This window comes from Pinus tabuliformis, chromosome 2_2 (genome assembly GCF_031772625.1).
Source record: "Pinus tabuliformis cultivar Carrire ecotype Pingquan chromosome 2_2, CPIR1, whole genome shotgun sequence".
Taxonomy (NCBI): Eukaryota; Viridiplantae; Streptophyta; class Pinopsida; order Pinales; family Pinaceae; genus Pinus; species Pinus tabuliformis.
The window spans coordinates 813,422,937-813,447,894 of record NC_142300.1 but is presented as its reverse complement, the minus strand read 5'-3'; the positions used below and the strand labels follow the sequence as shown (position 1 = coordinate 813,447,894).

At 36.8% G+C, this 24,958-nt stretch overlaps 1 protein-coding gene across 3 annotated transcripts; it reads left to right on the top strand.

Moving 5' to 3' along the window:
• The first annotated feature begins 5,201 nt into the window (after nt 1–5,201).
• LOC149195437 (DEAD-box ATP-dependent RNA helicase 15) lies at nt 5,202–19,326 on the top strand. Of its 3 annotated transcripts, XM_089405260.1 has the most exons (13): nt 5,203–5,362; nt 6,160–6,232; nt 7,346–7,487; nt 7,606–7,706; nt 12,895–13,067; nt 13,204–13,435; nt 13,562–13,680; nt 14,393–14,449; nt 14,545–14,729; nt 18,197–18,341; nt 18,453–18,536; nt 18,704–18,767; nt 18,953–19,326. In XM_089405260.1, exons 2-13 carry the CDS (start codon nt 6,226–6,228, stop codon nt 18,961–18,963), a joined length of 1,320 nt encoding a protein of 439 aa, XP_089261386.1. In that variant the 5' UTR covers nt 5,203–5,362; nt 6,160–6,225; the 3' UTR covers nt 18,964–19,326. The 3 variants fall into 3 exon arrangements, with proteins under 3 accessions (XP_089261388.1, XP_089261387.1, XP_089261386.1); XM_089405262.1 differs by lacking the exon at nt 6,160–6,232 and having other exon boundaries at nt 5,202–5,362; XM_089405261.1 differs by lacking the exon at nt 18,953–19,326 and having other exon boundaries at nt 5,202–5,362; nt 18,704–18,778.
• The last annotated feature ends 5,632 nt before the right edge of the window (nt 19,327–24,958 follow it).

The following is a 24,958-nucleotide window of genomic DNA, read 5'->3' as shown; positions in this document are numbered from 1 at the left end:
AGAACAGCAAATCAGGTAGCCGACAGAATGGCCAACCAAGGAGTTTCTCAGACTTCACCATATTTTTCAGGCTCCCTGGACATAGTTGAAGATGAACAACTCAAAAAAGACTGCAGCACCTTGGTGCAAAAGGACCTCTCCCCCCGGATGCGGGTGGTTGTTAGTTATAAATGGCTCATGGCTTGTCAGCAGGGCATGTGTCCGCCCGGACAAGCCACGTACACAAGGAGGACTCGCCCACATCGTTACAGCATGCAGCATTTAAGGAGGAGGGACATGGCTCACAGCAGAAGCGTCCCCTCGACATTTACTGCTCGCCTTGAGAACCGGAACATGGCGCTTCAAAGCCAGAGGTTCTCGGACATTCTCCCGCATTTCTCGTTTGTTCCTGCTCTGGTCTTGAGGGAGGTGGCGGAGGCTCACTGTTTCGGCTCCCATTCAGGTTCTGAGAGCGACTGTGATGGTTTAGAGGCCATAGATTTGGGCAATTTGGGGGCATACCAGCAGTCTGGTCCAGAGTTTGGGAGCTTGGCGGTGTTGCATACCTGCTACCCGCAGTCTAGTTTGAGGATTGGGAGTCTGGTTCAGAGCGACAATTCGCGTGAGCATACTTGCCACCCGCACATTACCATCATGCAGGGAGAACGCCAAAGAGGAATCAGTCGATGTGGTAGTTACAGTGGCAGAGCCCCGTCTCAGAGGCATGCCCCTTCTCCCTCCTCCTCAATTGAAGTTTCTTCTGAGCGCAGAAGAACCAGGGGAAGGCCTTCGGGCAGAGGAAGAGCGACGGATTTTCAAGAGCGAATGGAATGCGGGCACTCTGAGCACCCAATGGTAAGATACCGCATTCCATGTACATTGTCCAATTCCACCTTCTTTGTCACAGTTTCGGTGGAGCACTGCAGCAATCCTTGGGGTGAAGATGAAGCTCCTCGCGCCAGCCCTCCGCGGATTCCTGGGATAGCACCCACAATTGACATGCAACTTCCCGTCATTGACATTCTGCGCCCTGTTCAAGACAGCCTCTCCTCAGATCCTGGAGCAGGCCCGAGCGAACCTGTGCAGCGCAACGTTGGCAAGGCCATCCACCAGCCTCCCCGTTGCAAGATGGAGGACGACCCGCAAACCACTGATGATGAATAGTACGCCCAGCTCGCGCTCCAGGTTTCTCAGCAAGGAATTTTCTCTTTGTCTGCTCCTTACACTATCTTATATGTGTCTGCACTTTGTCACTATGTATCTCTGTCCTTCTCTGTCACAGTTTCGGTTATCTACAGTTGTTTCAGACTCCATGTGTTTCTGTTGTTTCAGTCCCCATGTACTTCAGTCCATGTGTCGGTTTCATGAATGTCGCTCTGGTTTCAATCTTTTGTAATCCTGGAAATGCATACTCCTGAGTCTACTGTCTATCCTACGACAGGTTTTATAGAGCCTCAGCTCTGTTGTAATACTGCTGATGTAATTTTTGTTCTTGCTGTAATATAATAGCTCAGTCTTATTTAGAAAAAAAATAGCTAAGGAAAATCATACATAATCGGTGTAAGTGAGTTAGTACAAACAACGACCAAGTTAGACATCAACACTATGATTTCCCAAAATAAGGTTGAATTGTTGTAAAAGTGAGCTATATGTGAAATCTAATGCAACTTGATCCATATTGCAGGAAATGATCATAGAGCGCATTAACACCATATGCAGAGGCTGTGGAGTTGTGAAAAGGGTGGCTATTACTCATATGGAAAAAATTACAAGCATAAATTTGTCAAAGTGAATAGGATTGAAAATCCAAGTTATGGTTTGCAAGAAGACTTTGACATAAGCTTGTAATCATATTAGGTGCCATAAATTAAGAATGCAAGGTAGAGAACCAAAAAATTTGATTATAAAAGTTACAATCAAGAATTGTTCCTATTTAAACTATTCTCACACATCCAAAGTTGTTCCAAAAAAAATGTGCTCCAACTTTGAAGAGTGCATTAATGTGTAGCCATCAAATGAACTTAGATCTCGGCTTTAGATGAGAATTTGACACTTGAATTAAAGCCTTTTTCCCTAGAGTTTCAGGTAGAGCTGTTTTAAATTTAAGAACTATGGGCCTCCCTCAATGACAAAATCCTTATCATCCACATACGAGAAACTAACAACGAAAAAACCTCTATTTTTGAATGATAAATAATACGCATGCTTAAGCAAGTTCCAATTTTTAATAATCCAATTTGGATCCTTTTCAAGATGGCCATAATCTCATAAAATGTAAGTGAGATCGAGGGTTACCAGTTTAAAGACATTTCCCATCACGTCTTCAAGGTTGATGTTAGTGATTGGTTCAAAATATTTGCATTCTAAGGCATCTTTTTCTTACTAATAATATATTATTTCCTCTCATAGAAAGTGTATTCACTCTTTAAAAGACAAAAAAGGAATAGAGATTGACATGGCATCTTCGTTGAGAAGGTACGAAGTGGAATTTTTTTGCATGTTTATAATAAAACCTAAAAACACACCTTTAGTTCCCCACCACCACCACACATACCCACCTTTACCTCCACTATCCACCCTCATGAGGAGTAAGTGTGTGAATGCATACCCATGTACACCTTCACCCTCCATCCCCATCCTCTCAGGGATAATGTATGGATGTGTGTCATGATTATAACATGACCTGAGATCAAATGTTTTGCTTTACCTTAATCACCATATAAAGGTCAAAATCTTTCATTTGAAGTATCAATTATAATTTATTACAGTTTTATTGCATTTGTCATTTTTTTTGGAATTTCACATTTCACTCCATTTCATAATATGTTTGATACCCAAACCACAAGGCAGTGAATGCAAATTTTCATAAGGCTTACTTTCTCCCTCAAAAAGGCTCCTATCAACCCAAATCTATGATGGTAGGGTCTTGAAATCATGAGTTAATATGATGAACTTTATCATCCTCTACACATAGGTGGGTAGTTGGAAAAAAAGACTTTTAAAAGGAAAACATATAATGAGATTTTATACTCATAAATATTATTTCATGAAGCTACAAAACAAAGTATATCCCATTATTATTTTCATTCATTTTATTATTATTCTTATTGGTATTGACATGTACATGCATGTTATATAAAGGAATGGGAAAGCCAATCAAGTAAGCATAATCATTTTGTAATTACTTGACTATCGAGTTAGTATAGGGGTTTCAAATTTGATGGACAACTATATCGTCATAAAGCATATGGAGTGTATTATATTGGACCCCATAAAATATTGTCGATCAATACTCTCAAAAGTTAAATACCACATGTTATCAACCTCATCAACCTTATGCAAGAGATCAAAAGGTTAAATACCACATGTCATCAACCTTATGCAAGAGATCAAAGTTTGGACAACTTAGTATATGAAGAGTTACATAATCAATATAGTCAAGACAAACATTACATAAACGACTCCCAAAAGAACATCATGTCAATAAGACTTAAATGTGGGTGGGGAAATTATCATTAAACCCTCCTAACCACCAGAAATAGACTCAACTAATTTATATAAACTTATAACTCATGATAAAAAGAAATTTATTGAGTCAATATAAAAACTGAGATAGGATACAAAAAAGATAGCTTGAGCAGCCATGTACCAAGACATCTTTTGAGGATAAACAGATAAACAGATATCCATGATAGCGTCTAGAACAGAAAGACAAATAGCTCAGCACAACAAAAAAAAGACTGTGGAAAACAAGATCTACCAATAATCCAAAACATCTAGAACGGGTTCTAGATCGTGGCAAAAAAGCACTCAAAAATACACATGCTGAACATCATATCCACCAAAAAAACCATAGACAAGAGGCCATAGTCATGTTAGGGACCCGGACTTTTGGGCTGCTTTTTTGGAACTGAATCAAAAATTGAAATGATGCGCTGCAAAATGGAATTATAGGGGGCCTTTGAGTCTCTGAAAATTTTATAATTCCTCCAGTTCCATGCACACCAAATCATAATAACGATGAGATAACGCCTTGGCTCCCTTTGTCTGCACCACCATTGGAAGGCTTAACAACGAGCCACCACCACGAGCGAGAGTGCCAGAGACCGCATGCGACTATGCATCATCAATCCATCAACGAGTGGGGGGAATTTTGATATTAACATTTTGCAGAGGGACGATAATTCAGACTAAGGCACAAGGACAACCGAGTGTGAACCTCCCCAGTGCAGACGAGGGGAAGACGAAAGGCCAAAAGGCCAAAACCGCGTGCGATTGAATGCAGGAAAGTTTTATAAGAATTTAGAGCGCTTAAGGCTTAAAAACTTTATCGGCCATTTGTCCACGCAACTAATCACATGCATGCATAAATGTGGAACAAAGTCATAATACCAGTGCGTAGGCTGAGAGCTAAGCTAGTAACTATGGCTGATAAGGATATGGGACGTGGCGGATATGCAGGGCATAATGCCAGTGCGTAGGCTGAGAGCTAAGCAAGTAGCTATGGCTGATAAGGATATGAGACGTGTCGGATATGTAAGGCGGCACAAAATGGAAAGGTTTAGGGAACGACCACCCTTGGCTTAGATTATGCAGGTGGCGTCTAGTTTGTCCCGCTCCATATGCTCTTGCATACTGTAGGCTGGCCTCCTTGCTAGTGGATGCTGGTTGGTCTCGCTATAGGCGCTCCCAATCTGATACAAAAAAAACTTATCAAACCTAATTTAACTAAACTTATACAAATACAAGTATAGATATTGAATTCATCTCGGTCAATAGTTTAACTACGTATACATATTGAATTCCTTTGGGCGGGAGAAAGAAAAATAAAACCATGTTCTCAATCATTAAACCACTCACATTGCAAATAACTTTTAATCACATTTATTTAAATTACAACGTAAATTTCAAAATAATCATTTTCATAAAAATATATTTCAAATTAGTGGAGGAAATATAAATATAAAAATAATTTAATTTAAAAAAGGGCCAATGTGAACCGTAAAGCTCCATTATTACACCACCAAGTTACCTTAAAAAGCACAATCTACCAACGGATAAAACCACACTTTTCAAAACTGGATTATTTGAAGCTTTAACTTTGTAGTTGAAAAGAAAATTAACAAACTTTATCAAAGTTTAAGCAAATTAGAGCAAAGAAAAACATCTAGAAATTAAATCTAAAAAGATTCCACTTGAAACCCTAGGAAGAAACCCGTCAGCGTGGAGTTTGAGCGCGTTGACAAGGCGAGGGTTTCTTCTTTGTTCCTTCTCTTATTCTCTTCATCTTTATCATTGTCCTTGCTCCACAACTGCGGCTGCGTCTTCAGATCTGTTCGTTACCTCTAGGCGGTTGCGTGTTCGAGCCTCTACGCTCTCTGCGGTATGTGCGCTTAAGCTTTCCTCGTGTTTTGCAGGCGTTCTGCCTGTGGAATATTTTTTTTTTCGCCTCTGTATGGCCCAAAAAGTGGCTGTTCATGGCTGATAATTACCTGTGTGTTATTTGACCTATTTTTTTGTTTCGCGATCTCCTGTAGGCTCCTCCTTGAAATTTTCTTCAAAGTTGCAGTAGGTGCTAATGACCTTTAGACCCTTTTTTATTCCCTGTCTTTGGTGGTTTCTTGAGAGTTAGTAACTAGTCCTTTTGTATGTGGTCTATATGATTTGGATTAGGGGTGTACTAAACTATCCCGAGTTTTCAACCTGTCGCTTTTGTCTTCTATGTATTCTCGAAAACATTAGGGTTTGAGTGTTTATTTGTTGAATGTTTTGATCTGTAAGGGTTTCACTTTGTTTTATTTAATTTTTTGGATTCCGAAGTCTGTTGGAGGTTCAACTGGAGAAGCTCAAGATTAGGAGGACTTTCAACTCGAAGTAAATCGGCGTTCGGTTCTGAAGCAACGTTGTATGTTTTGAAGTATTTGATGTTTTGAGGCCGAGGGTTTGTTGGAATTAAACTCTGTCAATGTCTTAGGGTATGAACAACGCGCAATTTTATTAAGGGTGTGAAATAAGCGCGGGTTTTCAATGTTTTTTTTGACATTTTCCAGGAATTTGGGTCAGAACTTGACTTATTGTTAGTATCACTCTTCTGGAACTTTGTTTTGTGTAGTACTTAAAGAATTAGAAGCAACTTCTCATTTGTGTTGTATTCTCTTCTCTCTTTTTAATCACTGGCAGAGGCCCTTCTGAATTTGAACCTGGGGCCATCCTGGTGTTAAGCGCTTATTACTGGACCATAGTTCGATGAACAGTTAAGTGTTTTTTTATTAATATGCTTTTGTTTTGGAGTTTGGCAGTTTTCGGAAAAAAATTATTTTTGGCACCCTATACTTTAGAATTGAGATATTCTGGCTTTACTTTTAAGGCTTATTTATCGAGCATATATTTTCTTGTTAATATTGCTCTTTCTATTGACAATTGAGGTTTTCACAAAATATACACAATAATAAAATGTTTAATCTGAGCTTTTGCTTTTCATGTAGATCGATTTTTGTCTACTTAGTTTAATACATGGATTTCTTCGTCCCGTCTTAATGGTTAATGGTTACTTACGATTTCAAGTGTTTATTTTAACCCCTGTTTTGTGGCACATGGAGCAAAAATTTCAGTATGCATAAGCAATCATAGTGTAATTTTGTTATATCTGTTTGATATATTAATGATTTTATAGCAATGTCAGTTTGCAACCACTAGAGTTTTGTTAATCGTTTTCTCCTATTTGTATGCTGTGTTAAAGGACAATAATTTTCTATTAGGAAATGAGTCCTGTTACAGTTTGCTTCTTTGAAAATCAAGTTATTTGCCACATTTCTTTCTCGTGCTTTTGTGGCACATGGAGCAAACAATTTTAGCATGCATAAGCAATCATAGTATAATTTTGTTATATCTGTTTGATATATTAATGATTTTATAGCAATTTCAGTTTGCAACCACTAAAGTTTTGTTGATCGTTTTCTCCTATTTGTATGCTGTGTTAAAGCGCAATAATTTTCTATTGGGAAATGAGTCCTGTTACAGTTTGCTTCTTTGAAAATCAAGTTATTTGCCTTTTTTCCTTTTTGTTTGCCTCGTTTAAAGGCAATGATAAAACTTAATTCTTGTATTAAGAAATAAATTCTGCAACAGTTTGGTCCTTTGTAAATCAAGATATTTATCATAACCTAAGTAAACGTGGTCCAATTTTGTTGTTTAAAGTTGACTTGATTGGTTAATTTTTTTTATCACATTTTTATGTTGCCTTTTAAGGGACAGTTACGAAGTGCCATTTTTGTACAAAGGAATGCATCTTGTTTCTGTTTACTATTTTGGAAATTTAGATTTTATCACTTATTATTAGCATGACACTCGTGTCTTTTCTCTACAGCGTCACATTTTCTCACGGTAGAAACCAACATGGGAGAATTGAAGGAAAGCGACACTTACCAGGAAGAACTCCTTGACTATGAAGAAGAAGATGTTGCACAGGAATCAGTTGCAGCAAGGGGAGCTGGTGAAACTGTGAAAAAGTAAGTTTCTGTATGATGTACTCTTGAGCAGTGAATATAATGTTTACTCTTATTTCCAAGAATTTAGGGACATGGATTGTTTGCCACTTAACAACTAACTCCATCTATTATTCCGCAGAGGTTATGTTGGCATTCATAGTTCAGGCTTCAGGGATTTTCTTCTGAAACCAGAGTTACTTCGTGCAATTGTAGACTCTGGATTTGAACATCCGTCAGAAGGTATTCTTGTTTAACTTATTGGTGGTATAATATGACAGTTCTCTCCCGTTTTTATTTGCCATTATCTGGTTACAGTAATTCAGAAAAGATGATTATATATCTTGTTAAACAAAATTTTGTTGTCTGAGTTCTTACTGCTGTGTTTGATGTTGCTATTATTTGTTTTATTATTTTTGGTCCGTTAGAATGTGAAATTCCTTCCTTCCCAAAAAGCAGAAAAATGATAGGCATATGTCATATTCTGAGTGTTTTTGATGTCACAAAATGCTATCTAATATGCCTCTGTGCAGAAAGGAAATTAGGCTGGCATTTTTTTTTGTTAACAATACTGGATCTAAATACTCAGTGATTTGGATGCTGTAATATATGCACGACTAACCTGTGTTACGTGATTTTGCAATTTAGTGTTGATCAATTGGTATCACTATCTGCAGAAAGGGAAATGAAGTCATTAGTTCTGTTAATTAACTACTGGACTTAATTCTTGCTTCACACTTTTTCTCACTCTTTTTCTGTGTGCAATCATCTTAATTTTGGAAGTCAAGCACAAATTAATTACTCTTGGTCTCAGCAAACTCAAAGATAGTCTTATGTTTAATAGTGAGTGCCAACATCCACGAATTTTCCTTCAAAGGATTCAGTGTCAGCACTTTTTCTTTTAGTCTGAAATTTGTGGTGTTTTTGAATCAGAGATTTCAAGACTCACTTTGTGTAAATCTGTTACCGTCTGCTCTATGCCCCGTCGGTGGCCCTAATTGACATTATAACAAATATTATATTATATAAATTATATTTAAAGTACAGGCATTAGGTCACTCCAAGAATCACTAACAACATTGGAGTTTCTTATCCCTAAAGGATGGATTAAATATGATCAAAAGGAAATTTAGGCTCGAGTGTTGTGAAGTAACTTCAATGGAATCACAAGATCTTTGAAACTACATGGAAAATTTCTTTTCTGAAGGTGACTTTTTAATGTCATCATACAGAGTCACAATGGAAAGAGCTGGGAACATTAGTGGATGATTAGCAGGTAATTGATGTTATAGATCAATATTGGCATAGTGAATTAAGAATTTTAAATTTGAGCACGCCCAAGTGGTCTCCTTCTAGTTAGCAGGTCAGCTAGCTAACGGGGCCATGTCCATCAAAGAAGAGAATTCTTCAACGAGAGAGATTTGTACTGATGCCCATGGTGTCCTTCAAATGTTGAAACACACTTAGTACTAAGGTTTTAAAATATCTTCACCCATTATTCTACCATAAGTTCGGTTCACCTCCCAAATTATGTTCACAAGAGCTGATAGATTTGGCAGGTCAGTTCCTGCCTGGCATGGATAGTAAAACTGTATTGATAGTAAAACGGTATTGACATGTTAGTATATTCCCACATCATAGAATCCAAGTAAATGCAGCCTCATTTGTGTAATCCTGGGATATCGCAATGTCTGCCTCTTTTGTTCTGCTCTCTGCTATGAGTTATGGTGGATTTCTTAGCTTAGAGACGAAGTGGGTGCCCAAGAAATTGGGATTATGCTGCAGCAGTCAGAGATGAGATTGAGAACCCCTTTCACACATAGGAGTTGTTTAACGCCTTAACTGTTCAAGTCAGGCCAAGAAGTCTGTGGCTGATCCCGGGAAACAACTTGTGCAGTCAAATTTTGGTTCCAAAGAAGAGAACTCTGGTTTCTTTGTTAGGTTGAAATATATGATATATGCTGGAGAAAGGGATGAATTGGCAGCGGAGATAACAAAAGATGTGCTTGCACGTCTACACACTGCAATCATGATTCTGGACATTACTTATCCACGTCTGATTGATGAGAACTTCAAGAGCCAGGAACCCAATAGCATTGAGACACTGGCATATGATGTGTTCAGTCTACAGCTAGCGCTATGTTTTGAGCTGTTACAACAATGGATTTTAACATTCCAAGTGATCTCTTCATCTACAACAATCCACTTCTTGGATGGCTAGATTTCCTGTTTTGTACAGGTTAAAATATGTATTGCCTGTCCTTAGTTATGTGTTATTTGTCTTTGTTACCATGTGTTTTTTATGATATTTCCCATGGTAGTTTGAATGGTTATTGAAAATGCCAGATATCTTCATGTCACCTTAGATATGAGTTTTATATTAACAGAAATGTCTTTGTCAGAAATTTGTAATATACATTACAAGTTTTAAGCGTTAAAATGTAATCAAAACATTAGTATTATCTTTTGTCTATAAAAAACATTTATAAAATTTAAACTTTCCAATTTTTTTAACAATCTATCAAGCCTTCCAACGCCCCTCTCCATATTAGTAGTTTATATGATGACATGGACCCTGTAGTGGCAGGGGGTTGTTATCTCCCTTATCTGCTCGTTACTACTGTGGGGCTCTGTCTTTGTTATCACGTGTTTGTTATGATAATTCCCATGGTAGTTTGAATGGTTATTAAAAATACTAGATGTTTCTTTGGGGGAGAGTGTTATATTAATAGAAACGTCTTTTTGTCAAAAAAATTTAATATATTATGTGTAACATTATTACAAGTTTTAAAGGATTAAAATATAATCAAATGTCTTTTTTAAAAATATGTAATATATTGTGTGTAATATCATTACAAGTTTTAAAGTGTTAAAAGATAATCAAACATTAGTCTTTTATTTTGACTATTAAACACTTTTTAAATGTAAACTTCAACAATTTTTTTTAACAATCTACCAAGCCTTCAACCCTCCTTTATATATTAATTTATATGGTGACATGGACCCTGTAGCGGAAAGGGGTTGTCATTTCCTTTTGCATCTCGCTGTTGCTGTGGGGTTCAGGTCCACTCTCATACTTATTTTGGAGGTTGTTAACACGAGTGACAATAGCCCTTTTTTAAGAACTTTTTTTGTTCTTTTTGTTTTTAAATTTCTATTCTTTATTGAATCGTTAGCTCTGTTTTTCTGTAGTATACAAGTTAATAGAAACGTCTTTTTGTCAAAAAAATTTAATATATTATGTGTAACATTATTACAAGTTTTAAAGGATTAAAATATAATCAAATGTCTTTTTTTCAAAAAAATGTAATATATTGTGTAATATCATTACAAGTTTTAAAGTGTTAAAAGATAATCAAACATTAGTCTTATATTTTGACTATTAAACACTTTTTAAATGTAAACTTCAACAATTTTTTTTTACAATCTACCAAGCCTTCAACCCTCCTTTATATATTAATTTATATGGTGACATGGACCCTGTAGCGGAAAGGGGTTGTCATTTCCTTTTGCATCTCGCTGTTGCTGTGGGGTTCAGGTCCACTCATACTTATTGTGGAGGTTGTTAACACGAGTGACAATAGCCCTTTTTTAAGAATTATTTTGTTCTTTTTGTTTTTTAAATTTCTATTCTTTATTGAATCGTTTGCTCTGTTTTTCTGTAGTATACAAGTTCCAGGTACTGCCATTCTGCATGGATTTGGATAGCCAATATCTGAATCTCGATACAGATACTTTGTATCAGCCCTGTGTTGGGTACACTGGGATTGGTAACTTCAGTAGGCATTTCAAAGCTATAAATATGTCCAGTTTTTATATGGACTGTTCTATGAAAATTGATGAAGGATTGCATTTTGAAAAAAAATTGCCCTCTTTTCCAATAAGAGAAGAGGCCTTGTGTTGGCTTAATCATAGTTGAAGCCAAGGAGATGGGTGTGCTATAAATCTGATACTATCTACATACATGACGATAGCTTTGTGCTTGTCCAACAAAATTGTTTCATGCTATATATATCTCTTTTATATTGCTGATTGCGTTACTGGTTCAGTTTAATTAAACTAAGTTTATAACTTAAAGTTTCACAAGTAATATCTCTTGGGTCTGAACTGGCTTCCTTGTAAAATGACTTGTAAAATCTGGCCTAAAGAGGCACAGTCCAAGAGAATCTATATCCTTTGGACCCAAAGCACCTATATCAAGCAATGCATGCCACCCGTTCTGCTGTGCCAGACACATCCACTGGTAAGAATTAGCTCTAGTCACCCAAACTGTATGGGAAACACAAAGAGTCCTTTTGCAGAATCTACTCTCCTTTTTTTACTTGTGCCCGAGCTGTTTTCTGAGTTATGCACTACACAGCCCAAGTGTTGGCCACTTGAACCAGGCTCTCTGTATTTTGGCTTCCTTCTCTCTGGCTGTCTGACCATCCAGTTAAGAGACTCACTTCCAAAATCAAACATGTTTAGCCTTTGAGAAAACAATGGGCTTGTTACTGGTAAAAAAATTCGCTCCTCTTTTCAATAAGAAAAGAGGACTCTCATCGATTTAATCATAATGTAAGCAAAGGAAAGGGGCGCACTATGAATCTGATAGTATCTACATGCAAGTATAGATTTGTCCATGTACAATAAAATTGTTTCATGCTATATATCTTCTGTATGTTTCTTCGATAATAGTTTGTCAAATGAAAGTGTTGTTTAATTAAACTAAATTTACAATTCAAGTTTCACTAGTAATATGTTGAAATACAGCCGTTGTAAGTTGACTTGAAATTATATTTTTTATTGTGTTATTTCTTTTGTAGTCCTTTCACAACTTCAATAATAGGAAAATCAATCTTCATAAATTGTTTCCCTATGCCAGAAATTGAATGTATTTTTTGCTTTGCTAGTCTTGGAGTGTTATAGTGGAATGTTGTGACAAGTTCTCTCTTCTTTCCCTATGCCAGAAATTGAATGTATTTTTTGCTTTGCTAGTCTTGGAGTGTTATAGTGGAATGTTGTGACAAGTTCTCTCTTCTTAGGTATGGGTTTGTATATTCTGTTTAGAGGGAATTTAAAGTTTCACAACATACCAATTTTTTTTGGGCCTCTAATTTGGTACAATGTGCTCTATTGTCAGAAGTCCTGTTGCTTCTTTTGTGCCAAACATCGTAAAGACAGGAAATATAAATTTATTCAATTTTGCATCAAGAGCTGGTGTTTGTCTCCTTTGAAAATCCTTTGAAAAGATTGTGTGAAAATTTTTAATTTGATTTTTATTTATGGTCTAAAACGTTCATTTAATGATGTGTGCAGGTAATTTACTTGCACCGTGCTTCTAAAGTTGGAGCATAATGATGGCTATCTTAAAGAATTCTGCATCAGACAATAATGAATGTCATATAAGCCCTAACGGAGAATGTTACTTTATTTTGTTTGGTTCTCTCAGTACAACACGAGTGTATTCCCCAGGCAATCCTTGGGATGGATGTAATTTGCCAAGCAAAGTCTGGAATGGGGAAGACTGCTGTTTTTGTACTTTCAACACTGCAGCAGATTGAACCTGTTGCAGGACAAGTTGCTGCTCTTGTCCTGTGTCATACTCGAGAATTGGCATATCAGGTATTTTGAAGAACAGATATGATTTAATAGCTTTTTGAAAAAAGTTTTTACGTTACCTATGCATGTTAGTCATATATCTTACATTGATATCTATATCATAGATATTGACTGGGAGTTCTGAATTTTTGTTTTGTAGATATGCCATGAATTCGAGAGGTTTATTACCTACTTGACAGACTTGAAGGTTGCTGTATTCTATGGGGGTGTAAATATCAAAACACATAAATCATTACTAAAAAATGAATGCCCCCATATAGTTGTTGGAACCCCTGGAAGGATACTGCAATTAGCAAAAGAGAAAGATCTGAATCTAAAAAATGTCCGGCATTTTATTCTGGATGAATGTGACAGAATGCTAGAATCTCTTGGTATGCTAGTGAACCACTCTTTTAAATATCTCGTGATATACCTTTTTTGTCACTTCAATATTAACTATTTTATTTTTATACATTCAAGTAGTTTTGCTGCTATATCTGACATTACTTGCTGTGTAGACATGCGGAAAGATGTCCAGGATATTTTCAAGATGACCCCTCATGACAAGCAAGTAATGATGTTCTCAGCCACACTGAGCAAGGAAATTCGGCCTGTCTGCAAAAGATTTATGCAAGATGTAAAGTCTTTTGTCCAATTGATTTCATGTTAACTGACAGAATATTCTTTCCTTATCAAGGAAACTAGTTAGGGGGTGATGATTAACTTGTTCAATTTTCTTAGTTACATGCATATTAGTGTTATTAGTCACATGCAGTAGAGTTCAGTGTTTCTATTTGTTTTGAAGTGCTAACTTTTATTTACACAGATACAATTCGACATATGATGTTCTGGATAAGGTTCTGTAGATGTCAATGTTTGTGTTTACAAAGTAGGCACGTTGTTAATTCCCAGTGATTTTTCTTGGAGTCTGTCAACTGTGAAGAATCTGAGATTTGTAATTAATGTAATAAATGTTCGATGTTGGGTTTGCCTGTTACTTAAGACTTCTCTTTGCATTCTCAAGAATGGAGCTGCATTAGGGGGAATGCAGGGCTGCATTTTATAATGGTGGCCATTGCACATGTGATGGAGATATGGCTACATATGTGGCCTCAGTTACTGGCTTTTGTAACAGCAATACAAATAATTAATTCATTGCAGTAGCAAAGTATTAAATTCAGAACTCAGAGACAGTATGTTGGACCACGATGCTGCTAGTTGAACATTTCAGTCCTTTTCGTTCCACATATGCTCTGCTTGGATCAAGGAGAAGCAAGTGTTGTGGCACTTTTGGCTCCTCATCGCAACACCTCACCTAATGTTGCCCTGACATTTGTTTCCATTTACAGCCTATGGAGATATACGTTGATGATGAGGCAAAGTTGACACTTCATGGACTAGTTCAGGTGTTTATTTACAAGTGTACTATGCAAATTAAATTCATGTTGTCAATCATTTCTTGTGTCAATTTTTTGGTACTTACACCCTGTCTTTGTTTCAGCACTACATCAAGTTGAGTGAGCTGGAGAAGAACCGTAAATTGAATGATTTGCTCGATGCGCTGGACTTCAACCAAGTGGTGATATTTGTTAAGAGCGTGAACAGAGCTGCGGAGCTAAACAAGCTACTTGTGGAGTGTAACTTTCCTTCCATATGCATTCATTCTGGGATGACACAGGAAGAAAGGTGTGTATATATTTTCATAATATTTATTACTTTTTTTTGTTTTGGCTCAGCACCATTGTATTTCCTGCATTTGAACCTTCAGAACAAGGAAGCTTGTTTCTTGACCAGTGCCCTGCATATTCACTCATCCCCGGTTTCTGAATGGCTGGTGTTGTTAACTGAAGGCTGTGGCTGTTAGCTCTGTAGGACTCCATGAAAATCCATTGCTTTTTGATGATTGTTAATCATGTTTTATTATGCTCCTTATTTGTAAACTATTACTATATTTGGTTATACTAAGGTGTGCTGATTTTGTGTTGCCTTGAATGCTTTAGTACGGTTTAAAATTTTAAAATTGTTTTTATTTTTAGTTGTTGACAACATTTCTAGAACCTTCGACTAATGGCATATCAAAATCCTGTTTATATCTGCATTATTCTAGAGTAGCCTGTGTTTAGCTTCTCTAAGTTACTATGCCTTACTGGAAACCGTGACTAATTTCAGTTCCATCATAGGCTGTTATTTCAAAATCATAGGTTTTGAATTGGTACACAAGGATTTGGTGATGTCAGGTTAGCTTGCCGACAATGCATCTAAACAGCTACCTCTACTTTTGTGATGAGAAGTGCTCTTTGTAGTATTGCCCTGTCTTACTCTCTACCTCTAGTTTCCCCTGTATCTTTTGGTGCTTAGAAGGAGCCATGTTATTCCCCCAACATCTTATCTCTATTGGTACTTTTGTTACTGAGTATTTCTTCTTTCTACTTCTATTTGTACTTTTGGTGCTGAGTAATTCTTCTCTCTACCTCTATTTGTACTTTTAGTGTCACTTGTATCTCTTTTGCTTTTGATGCTTGGGAGTAGCTATGGCTGTCCTCTTTTGTTGCTTTTTGTTTTTGTTTTTGTTTGGGTTCCTGTGAAATACATATCCCCATGAAACCTGCCAGGCATTTCCCCTCTTTTCAAGCATGGTACCCAAGCAAAACCAATGTTTTAAAACTCAGATTCAGACTTTGATTTGGCCACCTACCAACTTGGGTTTTGACTCAGACTTGGATTGACTCAAATGCTGCAACAACTTAAGATTCTTTGAAAATAGGTGTGCTGCCAACAACTTCCAGCATGGTTATCTCCTTGGATAGCCTTTAAAATACGTCGAAGTGCCCAGTTAACAATAATATGAGCATAATGCTGAGTGAAGAACAGCATTTGTCAGCAAATACCATCAGCTTTTATTCACTTTTTTTTTTGGGATTATCAACAGATTTAAGATCTTCTCCCCTGTTGACCTAACACTGATTCTGAGTTAATAAAATGATGAAAAGATGATGTTTGTGTTAGCTCCTGGTGAGGTGTGTTTTCCCATATGATGTAGGATTTTTACAAGATTGCCTACAGATCAGCATTCTACTGATGTGAATATGCATCAAAATCCATTTTTTAGAGTCTCGACCATTCAATGCATATTTCAGGCCTTGCAAAAGTCACCTTTAACCATTGCAATAATGACCTGAAGGTCCTCACTGAATACTTTGCTATAAGAGGACCAACTCTGGCCAGCATGTAGAAAGGACAATTGTAGGTCAAAATGTTTTGACAATTGTAGGTCAAAACATTTTCCACATTCTAACTGTGGTTTGTGAGGTGGCTTGGCTGGTCTGGGCCACTGTACGAAATAGCTACAAACTGGTCTGCTGGTCTCATTTGTTGGCTGAGTTGAAGTGGCACCCTATTTGATTGGCTGGTTTGACCTGTGATGAGTTGGACTGGGCTGGTTTTTAAAACATTGGGCTAAAGTGGATTCTTTATGGCTCGCTGTTCTGGATTGTTGGCTGATTTGAACTGGCACCCTTTCTGATTGGCTGGTTTGACCTATTATGATGAGTTGGACCAGGCTGGTTTTTAAGGTTTTTAAAACATCGGGCTAAAGTGGATTTTTTATGGCTCAAGGCCTGGACAACATTGTACTGTGAAGAGCTCATCATGTCTTTTGTGGGATTTGTTCCTGGGTGCAGAGTATAACATTCCTAAACTGCCTGGGTTAGACCCAATTGAGTTGCTTTTATGTTACTGTTATGAACAATTATTTAATAAACTTAAGCCTCCTTTCAGATGATTTTTACTCGGTGCCACTTTTGTGGTTATTTTATTGCCCTTTGCATTTAAGTGCATTCCAGGCAAATGTATTTGTCTTTGAAATAAATGTCAGACAGCGTATTCCAATATCTAGGTTAATTTCACCAGATCTTAAAGCCCTTATTCTAGCATTTGAATTTGTTAGTGTCCCAATAATAAGTAGCCCATAACGGTGAAAATAGTTTAAAGCTGGTGGTCTTTATGCTTTTGCTTACATTTACCGAAAAAACAATTTTAATTCAATGGGGGAACTAATGGCAGTGACATCACCTGCAGTATGATGTTAGCATGATTTCATCTAGAAGAGTCATATTGGTCCATGAGGGAAGCCTTTAGGAGGAGCCTGTGGTATCGGAAATTTGTAGGTCCACTGGGATGCTCCCAAGGATGAGAGTGCGGGGGACCTGGGTGTTGCATCCCCAACCCCAGGGACCAATACCTGTAGTTACCTTGTTTTACTTGCTAATGAATATGAAGTGATATGGACAACCCAGAGTGAATGGGATATGTAATGTCCACGTGTTTAATGGAAAAATAATTGAGGTCTGTGGTGCATAAAAGTAGGTTATCAATCATATATATATAATAATAAATAACCATCATAGATCCATCTTAACCCCAAAATAATAAGCATGGAGACAGGTAAAAAGAAATTAAGGTTGTGCCTTGTTTCTTCTCGATCCCTCTCACCCCAATTAGATTTGGGGTTGACATGGATCTATGTTGGTGGCATTTGAATGACGTCATATCTTTTTACGAAAGGGCTGTTCGGGGGGGGGGGGGGGTTTCGATATTGGGAAAAAAAATAATAATGTAGACATGATATTATTGTTTTTCCAATACCCACCACCCTCTTATATATGCAAAAGCCTGCTGAGTATTCCATGTAATCCTGTGCTTGTAAGCAAGATTGACTGTTGATGCCAAAGTTCCAAGCACCTAACCTTGGGGGGATCAAGAGAGTTGAACCCATGATCTTGTTAAATTGGGAGAGATTTCATGTCTGGCTCATGACTGCTTGAGCCACCCCATTGTCTGCCCCCAGTTTGCCCATAAGGGGCAAACATGTCAAATGTGATTTAAACTTGGATGGGAAGCAGAACAACTTCAAATAAGTTAGACCCAATTGACAAAGCATTTGAGTGCCACTATATGACGGCACATTAATGTGTTACACCATATTTTTAATATCCGGTAATTGAAAATTATAGCTTTCATCCGAGGTTGAAACATATCTTATTTCTTGCTTTTGAGAAAGTTGCCTCTAAGAGGCTGTTGATTACAATTATTATGCATTAATTTGCTGTGATATATTAAGCCATCAGTAATTCATGATAACTCTCTGTGTGCAGATTGACAAGATACAAAGGTTTCAAGGAGGGTCATAAGAGGATATTAGTTGCAACTGATTTGGTTGGTAGAGGAATCGACATTGAGCGTGTAAATATTGTTGTTAACTATGACATGCCAGATTCTGCGGATACTTACTTGCACAGGGTATGCCTACATACATATATACGGTCCAAGAATGCTTTTACTTAGTATTCAAATATTTATAAATTTTAATTTTAATTTTAAGATATAGAACTGAGAGTGGATTTTATGCAGGTTGGAAGGGCTGGCAGATTTGGTACGAAGGGTCTTGCAATCACGTTTGTTTCCTCTGCTTCTGACTCAGATGTGCTCAACCAGGCATGTGCCTTACTGAAGAATTTATTCAAGAGCTATTAATGATTTTCATTGCCCTGGATGGTCGTCTAATGACAGCTTTTGTTATTTTGCATCATTCATATCGTGCATTTTGTAGGTTTAAGAATTTATTGAAGTTGACTTGCAACATATATTTCGTTCTTTTTTAGGTTCAAGAACGTTTTGAAGTTGACATAAAGGAGCTCCCAGCACAAATAGATACATCTACATATAGTAAGTATTAGTTGTGCAAACCTGTGAATGGTTGATTTTCATTTCATCCTTGCCATTTGCTGTATCTTTCACTGCTTGGCTTTTGCTGATGATTGATTCATAGTGCGGCCTTCTTTTATCGATGATGGTGTGATTGCAGCTGTGGCATGTTGGCTATAAAAACGTATGTTTCTGTTTGATTGCAGTGCCATCATAAATGATTTGGTATGATGCTACTTTCAAAGGCTTTTCAGTTCGAGCAATTTCAAGAAGGGGTTGATCTCGTTTCTGCCTCCCCCTGGAAGGATGTCTGGAAAATTTTGAACACATCTGAGCTGGAGACAGCAGCAATTTTTGTTGAGCAGCGTATATTTAGATTGATCAGTTAGTTTAACCTGACCTACTCTTATGATGGGATAATCACTCTGGAAATGCTGCTGAAGACTTGACTGAATTGATATATCCTATAAATGAACACATTGCTGTTGTATTAGCATTTGTTTATTAAGTACCTGGTCTTTCTTTTCACCCTGAAATGCTTTTGTAGGCTTATTTATTCAAATCTTTTACTTGTAACATATATATTGGTGTATTATTAATGCTCTAAGAAATGCCTAAAGGCTGAGATCCAAAATAGTATGAAGTGCCCTAATTTATGGCTATATCTTGAAAATATTATGAGTTAAAGATCATATGCAGGCATACGTATCTGTTTGATCTCCGTTAATGGTAGCATTTGTTCTGCGGGCATCTATCTTTATTATCGAAGTAGAATGATTGATATCGAAGTTAGATGGGATGATGTAACAGAGTAGAAAACATGTATGTTGTATTGTGGCATGTTGATTTGCCAAACTTGGCTATGTGAATATCTTGTTTAGAAGTTGAGGACATGAAAGTAATGTCATAGACATGCATTTTTTCATATTAGAGCAATGGTAAATATGCTTGTCAGGTATGTTACCGTTGTTGAATTGTGTTACATATTTTCTTTTATATGACGGAAAAATTATAGAAATTGCATTCAATTCTTGTTTCAAAGTATCTTAGTTTTTTATGTTGTTTATTTCCTTTATGGGTGCATGATTAGTTCTTAAAAATTTGCTTTCAGCCATTTTGTTATAGGAATTGATATCGTCTCTGTTTTACATTCTCCAAGTATATCTTTCGTGGTTGTTTTGGTAGGTAAAAGATATCCGGCGGTGGGGGTGCGTGTAAGTCCAGATCCTCGCCATTAGAGCACATCATAATTAATATAGAAGTATACATTTATGAGGTGATCTGGCTAGGAGCTGGGCAGATGACATGAACCTTGCAACAGACCATGTCGAACAATTCCCAACCTTTGATTTGATTTGATTTTGGGAAACAAGGATATATATGAGAAGAGTGGGCCTCACGTGAAATGATCCTTTGTTACGGTGAATATCTCCATTGTTCCTGCAGGCACAGAGTGAGATCCGAGATCTGTCCTTACGAAGCCATTACTACAATATTTATCAAGGCATTATAGCTTATTTTGTCACTAGCTGGAATTTGAACCTGGGTGGCGAAGATAACAACCATTCTGCCCAATCTTTGTTAATCATTTTTACACAAATATAAGTAAAATTCTCAAGCACATAGCAATGGTACATATAATTGAAATATAACTAAAATAGTTCATATGTGAACAAAGAGGCCCTAAATGGTGTTTGGAGTCGCCGAAAAAATCATTCCACAATTAACTATAATTAAACATAATTAAAATCATTACACAATTAACTATAATTAAACATAATCAAAATCATTGTCTGTAATTAAATATAATTAAACATAATCAAAATCATTGTCTATATGGAGATTCTCATCATTAGTATCACCCTTCAATTAAATATAATTAAACATAATCAATATCATTGTTTATATGGGGATTCTTGTTATTAGCATCACCCTTTAACATTACATGGAGCAGGAACTGACAACAACCCTTTTAAATTGTTTTGATAACACTGGTTTTGTTTTTAATCATTGTATGGTTCTTTCTTTCGCTGTGGTGGCTTTTCTTGTAGGACAGGCTCTTATCGGAGCAGTTGAAATGCTTTGTTTGATGTTTGGATTCTTTGGTTTCAGTTTCATCTCACGGATAATCCTCAGTAAAATCAGAACCTTGTAAAGTGAACTCTTGTCTTGGTCATGTGCTATAATTATTTCTGATAAAAAATTATACTTACAATCAAGCATTGAATGTTGACTTTATATGTCCTTTTGGTTATATTCTTTCGTCTAGTAGTGGATGCGCGGTTGGTTATTTTCTTGCGTCTAGTAGTGTATGTGCGGTTGGTTATTTTCTTGCATCTAGTAGTGTGGAGGTAGAAAATTTGATGCGTTTATCTCAGATCTCATGGTTCCCTCTGTTCGAGAAATGAGGTTACATTATCTATCCGATCGTTAAAGATAAATTGAACACACGTCCGGAGATGTTCTAGAAGATAAACACTGGCCCTTTTGTCAAAAGAGTCGGTAGATAGTTCTTAATACAATCTGTTATATTCAAGCAATCAATTTACTATTTCAGCGTTCCTTAGAAACAAAATCAATAATCTGGATATGACCTGCCCTTTGTATTCAGCCGATAATCAGCTGGTTTGGTTGCAGTCCTGAGTGGGTTCTGGAGGTCCTTGAGGGTGCTTGCTGTAGTATGGTTCATCGACAGGAAGTGTGTTTGATGATCCCGTTCTGGCTCAGGTGTTCAATGATGTCTTTTGATTCAGATCTGTCCAGCATTCCAGAGAGACCCTCTCAAGTTCCTTGATGCCACAAATCGTTCTCTATCCCGTGCTTCTCAGTATCTCGACTGTGCTCTGCTGATTTTTGCTTATATAATTATTTGTTAGAATGTTTCCCTAACAATTTTATCTCATGATCGTCAACATCAAATTCATTTGGAGGTAAAGCTGTGCTCTGCCAACTCCTTGGAATGACGAGGTTGAAATCAACAATTTGGAATCTTCTTCATGTTCCTTGTAATGAAGAGGATTCGAAAGGCCTTTATTGAAGAGCAGCAAAGGACTGTTGATTCGAGTTGTATATAATACTCGAGCAACCTCAGTGGGTACCAAGCATTTAGGGATGTTATTGGTGGCTACACCTATATTATTAGCAGAAACATACACTGGGCCGATGTGGTGATTCTTGATGACCCCTCCAGTACCTCATGCCCCTTGGGGTCGGGTCGGCTTCCTGGAGTTGTTGATGATACTCGAGTAACCTCCGTGGGTACCAAGCATTTAGTGATATTATTGGTGGCTACACCTATATTATTAGCAGAAACATACACTGGGCCGTTGTGGTAATTCTGGATGACCACTCCAGTACCTCGTACCCCGGAGTTGTTGATAATATCGAGTAACCTCCGTGGGTAACAAGCATCTAGTGATATTATTGGTGGCTACACCTATATTATTAGCAGAAACATACACTGGGCCGTTGTGGTGATTCCTGATGATCCCTCCAGTACCTCGTACCCCTTGGCCGTAGAATTTATATCACTTGCTTCTGAACATTTTGGGTCGCAGTCGTTTTCCAAATGCACAGAGGTTCACACCCTCAGCGTTTGTAGTGAGGGTGCACATGCATACACACGTCGGTCCCTTTACGAGGGAACGTGGCCTTCTTTGAGCATTTTGGGCCAGAGTTTTGTTTCCCAAGTGTAATCACATGCATATATACATGGTGGATGAGGGCGTTCAACATGAATATATTTGGACATGAATATATTGGAGGACGAGGGTGTTCAACGTGAACACTCACATTTTACATTTTAGTTTGTAAAAATTTATTGGGTTTGCTAAGTTGTATCAATGCTGAGATGACTGCACACTTGAGTTTTGGTTTGAGAATTGTTATTTGGGCATTTAAGCTGTCAAAATCACACGGGGATCACATCTAAAGTGGGTTAAGCATTTGAATTGAGATGCTTGATTCAGCGATTTAGAGCTAAGGTGTTGGGGGTTTCTATTTCTCCTGCTATAATGTGCTTCCAAGCAATTTCGGTCACATTTCTGTTTTATGTATAGAGTATTTTTGGACAGTTAGGTGATTCCTGCATTTCTCTGCCCCATCCTCATTCAGGTTTGCAAGCAATTTCTCATGGAAAAAAACAATTTCAGATTTTTGTATGAAGAGTTTTTTTTGTTTGGTTATCTTTATCATTACCTGATTTGATACCCCTAAAAAATATTTTTTTATTCGTCTCCATCCAAACATATATAACCAGAAAGGTCAAACATATAAGCAGGAAGGTTTAAAAAGGCTATGTTTTTGTTTTGTTTTTTCTTTAATTTCACATTAGTAAATTTGGAATGTTTTTGCTAATTTGAAATTTTATTTAATTCATATAACTTACTATTTTGTTTTTTAATAATCTGTGTCTTTTTAACTTGGTTAAAAATTCTTTTCTTTTATTTTTAAGTTGTTGTCGGTTTTAAAATTTTATTTAAGTCATATTATTATTATGTTCTCTCCAATAATCTTTTATCCTTATACTATTTATAAGTTTATTTTATCATTTATATAAAACCTCCATTTAGTGTTCTATGCATCAAACATATTTGAACTATCCTTTAATTGCCTCAACTTGATGAAGTGATTTATGTTTCACCTATTTTTTGGATTGATTTTTCTAGTTCAATATTTATACAATGTGTTTAACAAAATGCAGCGCATATTCATTGCAACTTTATAACCTCTAGAAAACATATTCCTCCTCTTTAAATTTAATTTGCCATTGAATCTTATGACCATATTTCCCTCTCGTGTTAGAAATTAAGTTATCGTTGATAAAGGCAGACCAAAATTATAGAATGGGATTCTTATTTTAAGTTCAAAGACGATGACGATATATTTAAGGAGGAGGCTTATATCCAAGGAAAGGGAACCACCCAGCCAAAAAGCGAAATAATTCCATGTCCCAAGGAAAACAACCTCACCATCCCAAAAACCGGATTTTCCTTCGTAATACTGTTGCCATCGTAAGCCGGATTCTTATTTTAAGTTCAAAGACGATAACGATATGTTTAAGGAGTTATATATCCAAGGAAAGGCAACCACCCAGCCAAAAAGCGAAATATTTCTGTCCCAAGGAAAACATCCTCACCATCCCAAAAACCGGATTTTCCTTCGTAATATTTTTGCCATCGAGGTCTCGGTCCTTGGAAATTTTCATGTACCAGATTAGAGCTCTTCAACATATTAATTATGTCAAGTACGGTGTTCACTTCGTTCGTCTCGATGGATCAGGGCCTCTGTCTTTACTGTAAGGCTTGGTCTCATGGCAAATTCTCGTCACAGGTTCATCATCTACCTATGCTGGTTTGTGTCCTTTTTTTCAAGCCTCTTTTTAGCTTGCTTGGTCTCATGTCAAATTCTCGTCACAGGTTCATCATCTACCTATGCTGGTTTGTGTTCTTTTTTTCAAGCCTCTTTTTAGCTTTTTCCTTTTTTGCTGCAAAGTGGGGGAAATCTATCTTGTATCTTGTTACATGGCTATTTGTGTATGACTACTATCCCTATAACTTGACAACTTGGTATTCTCCATCTTGATTTCTCTTTTGTAGTAGAGATTTTATTTCAGATTGTAAAGTGGTCACGGTTGCCCCTTTTATTGGTCTGGTTTGTCGTATTAAAAAGTGCTTAGCGTTACAAAAAAAATTCTCTTTTGCATTAGATATTTTATTTCAGATTGTAAAGTTGTCGCGGTTGCCCTTTCTATTGGTCTGGTTTGTCGTATTAAAAAGTGCCTAGTGTTACAAAAAAAAGAGCTACTCCTATAACATGTTCAGTTACAAAATCAGAAAGGGAAAAATATGTTCTCTAGTTGATAATTACTTGTGATATCTTTGGATTCTTATTATTTTTTTTATGTTTTTTTTTAAGTTCATCAAGCAATTACTAAACCAATACACAAAAATCAAGGACACCAAATGAGGGGAAAACTTAGGCAAATAACTCTTCCTTTAGTAATTCAAATGAGATGGACCAAGACCTTAGACCAATAGACCTTCATCCACCAGATAAGCCTTCTAAAATGATTTAGCTACCATAGTCTCTTTTTGTCCAGTAAACCTAAGAACAATCGAGAAATTCAACTTTCCAGCTTCAGAACTTTGAACCCCAACAATAGAATTTTGGTCCAACAATTGAACAAAAGTTTTGACCCTTCGAGTAGCTTA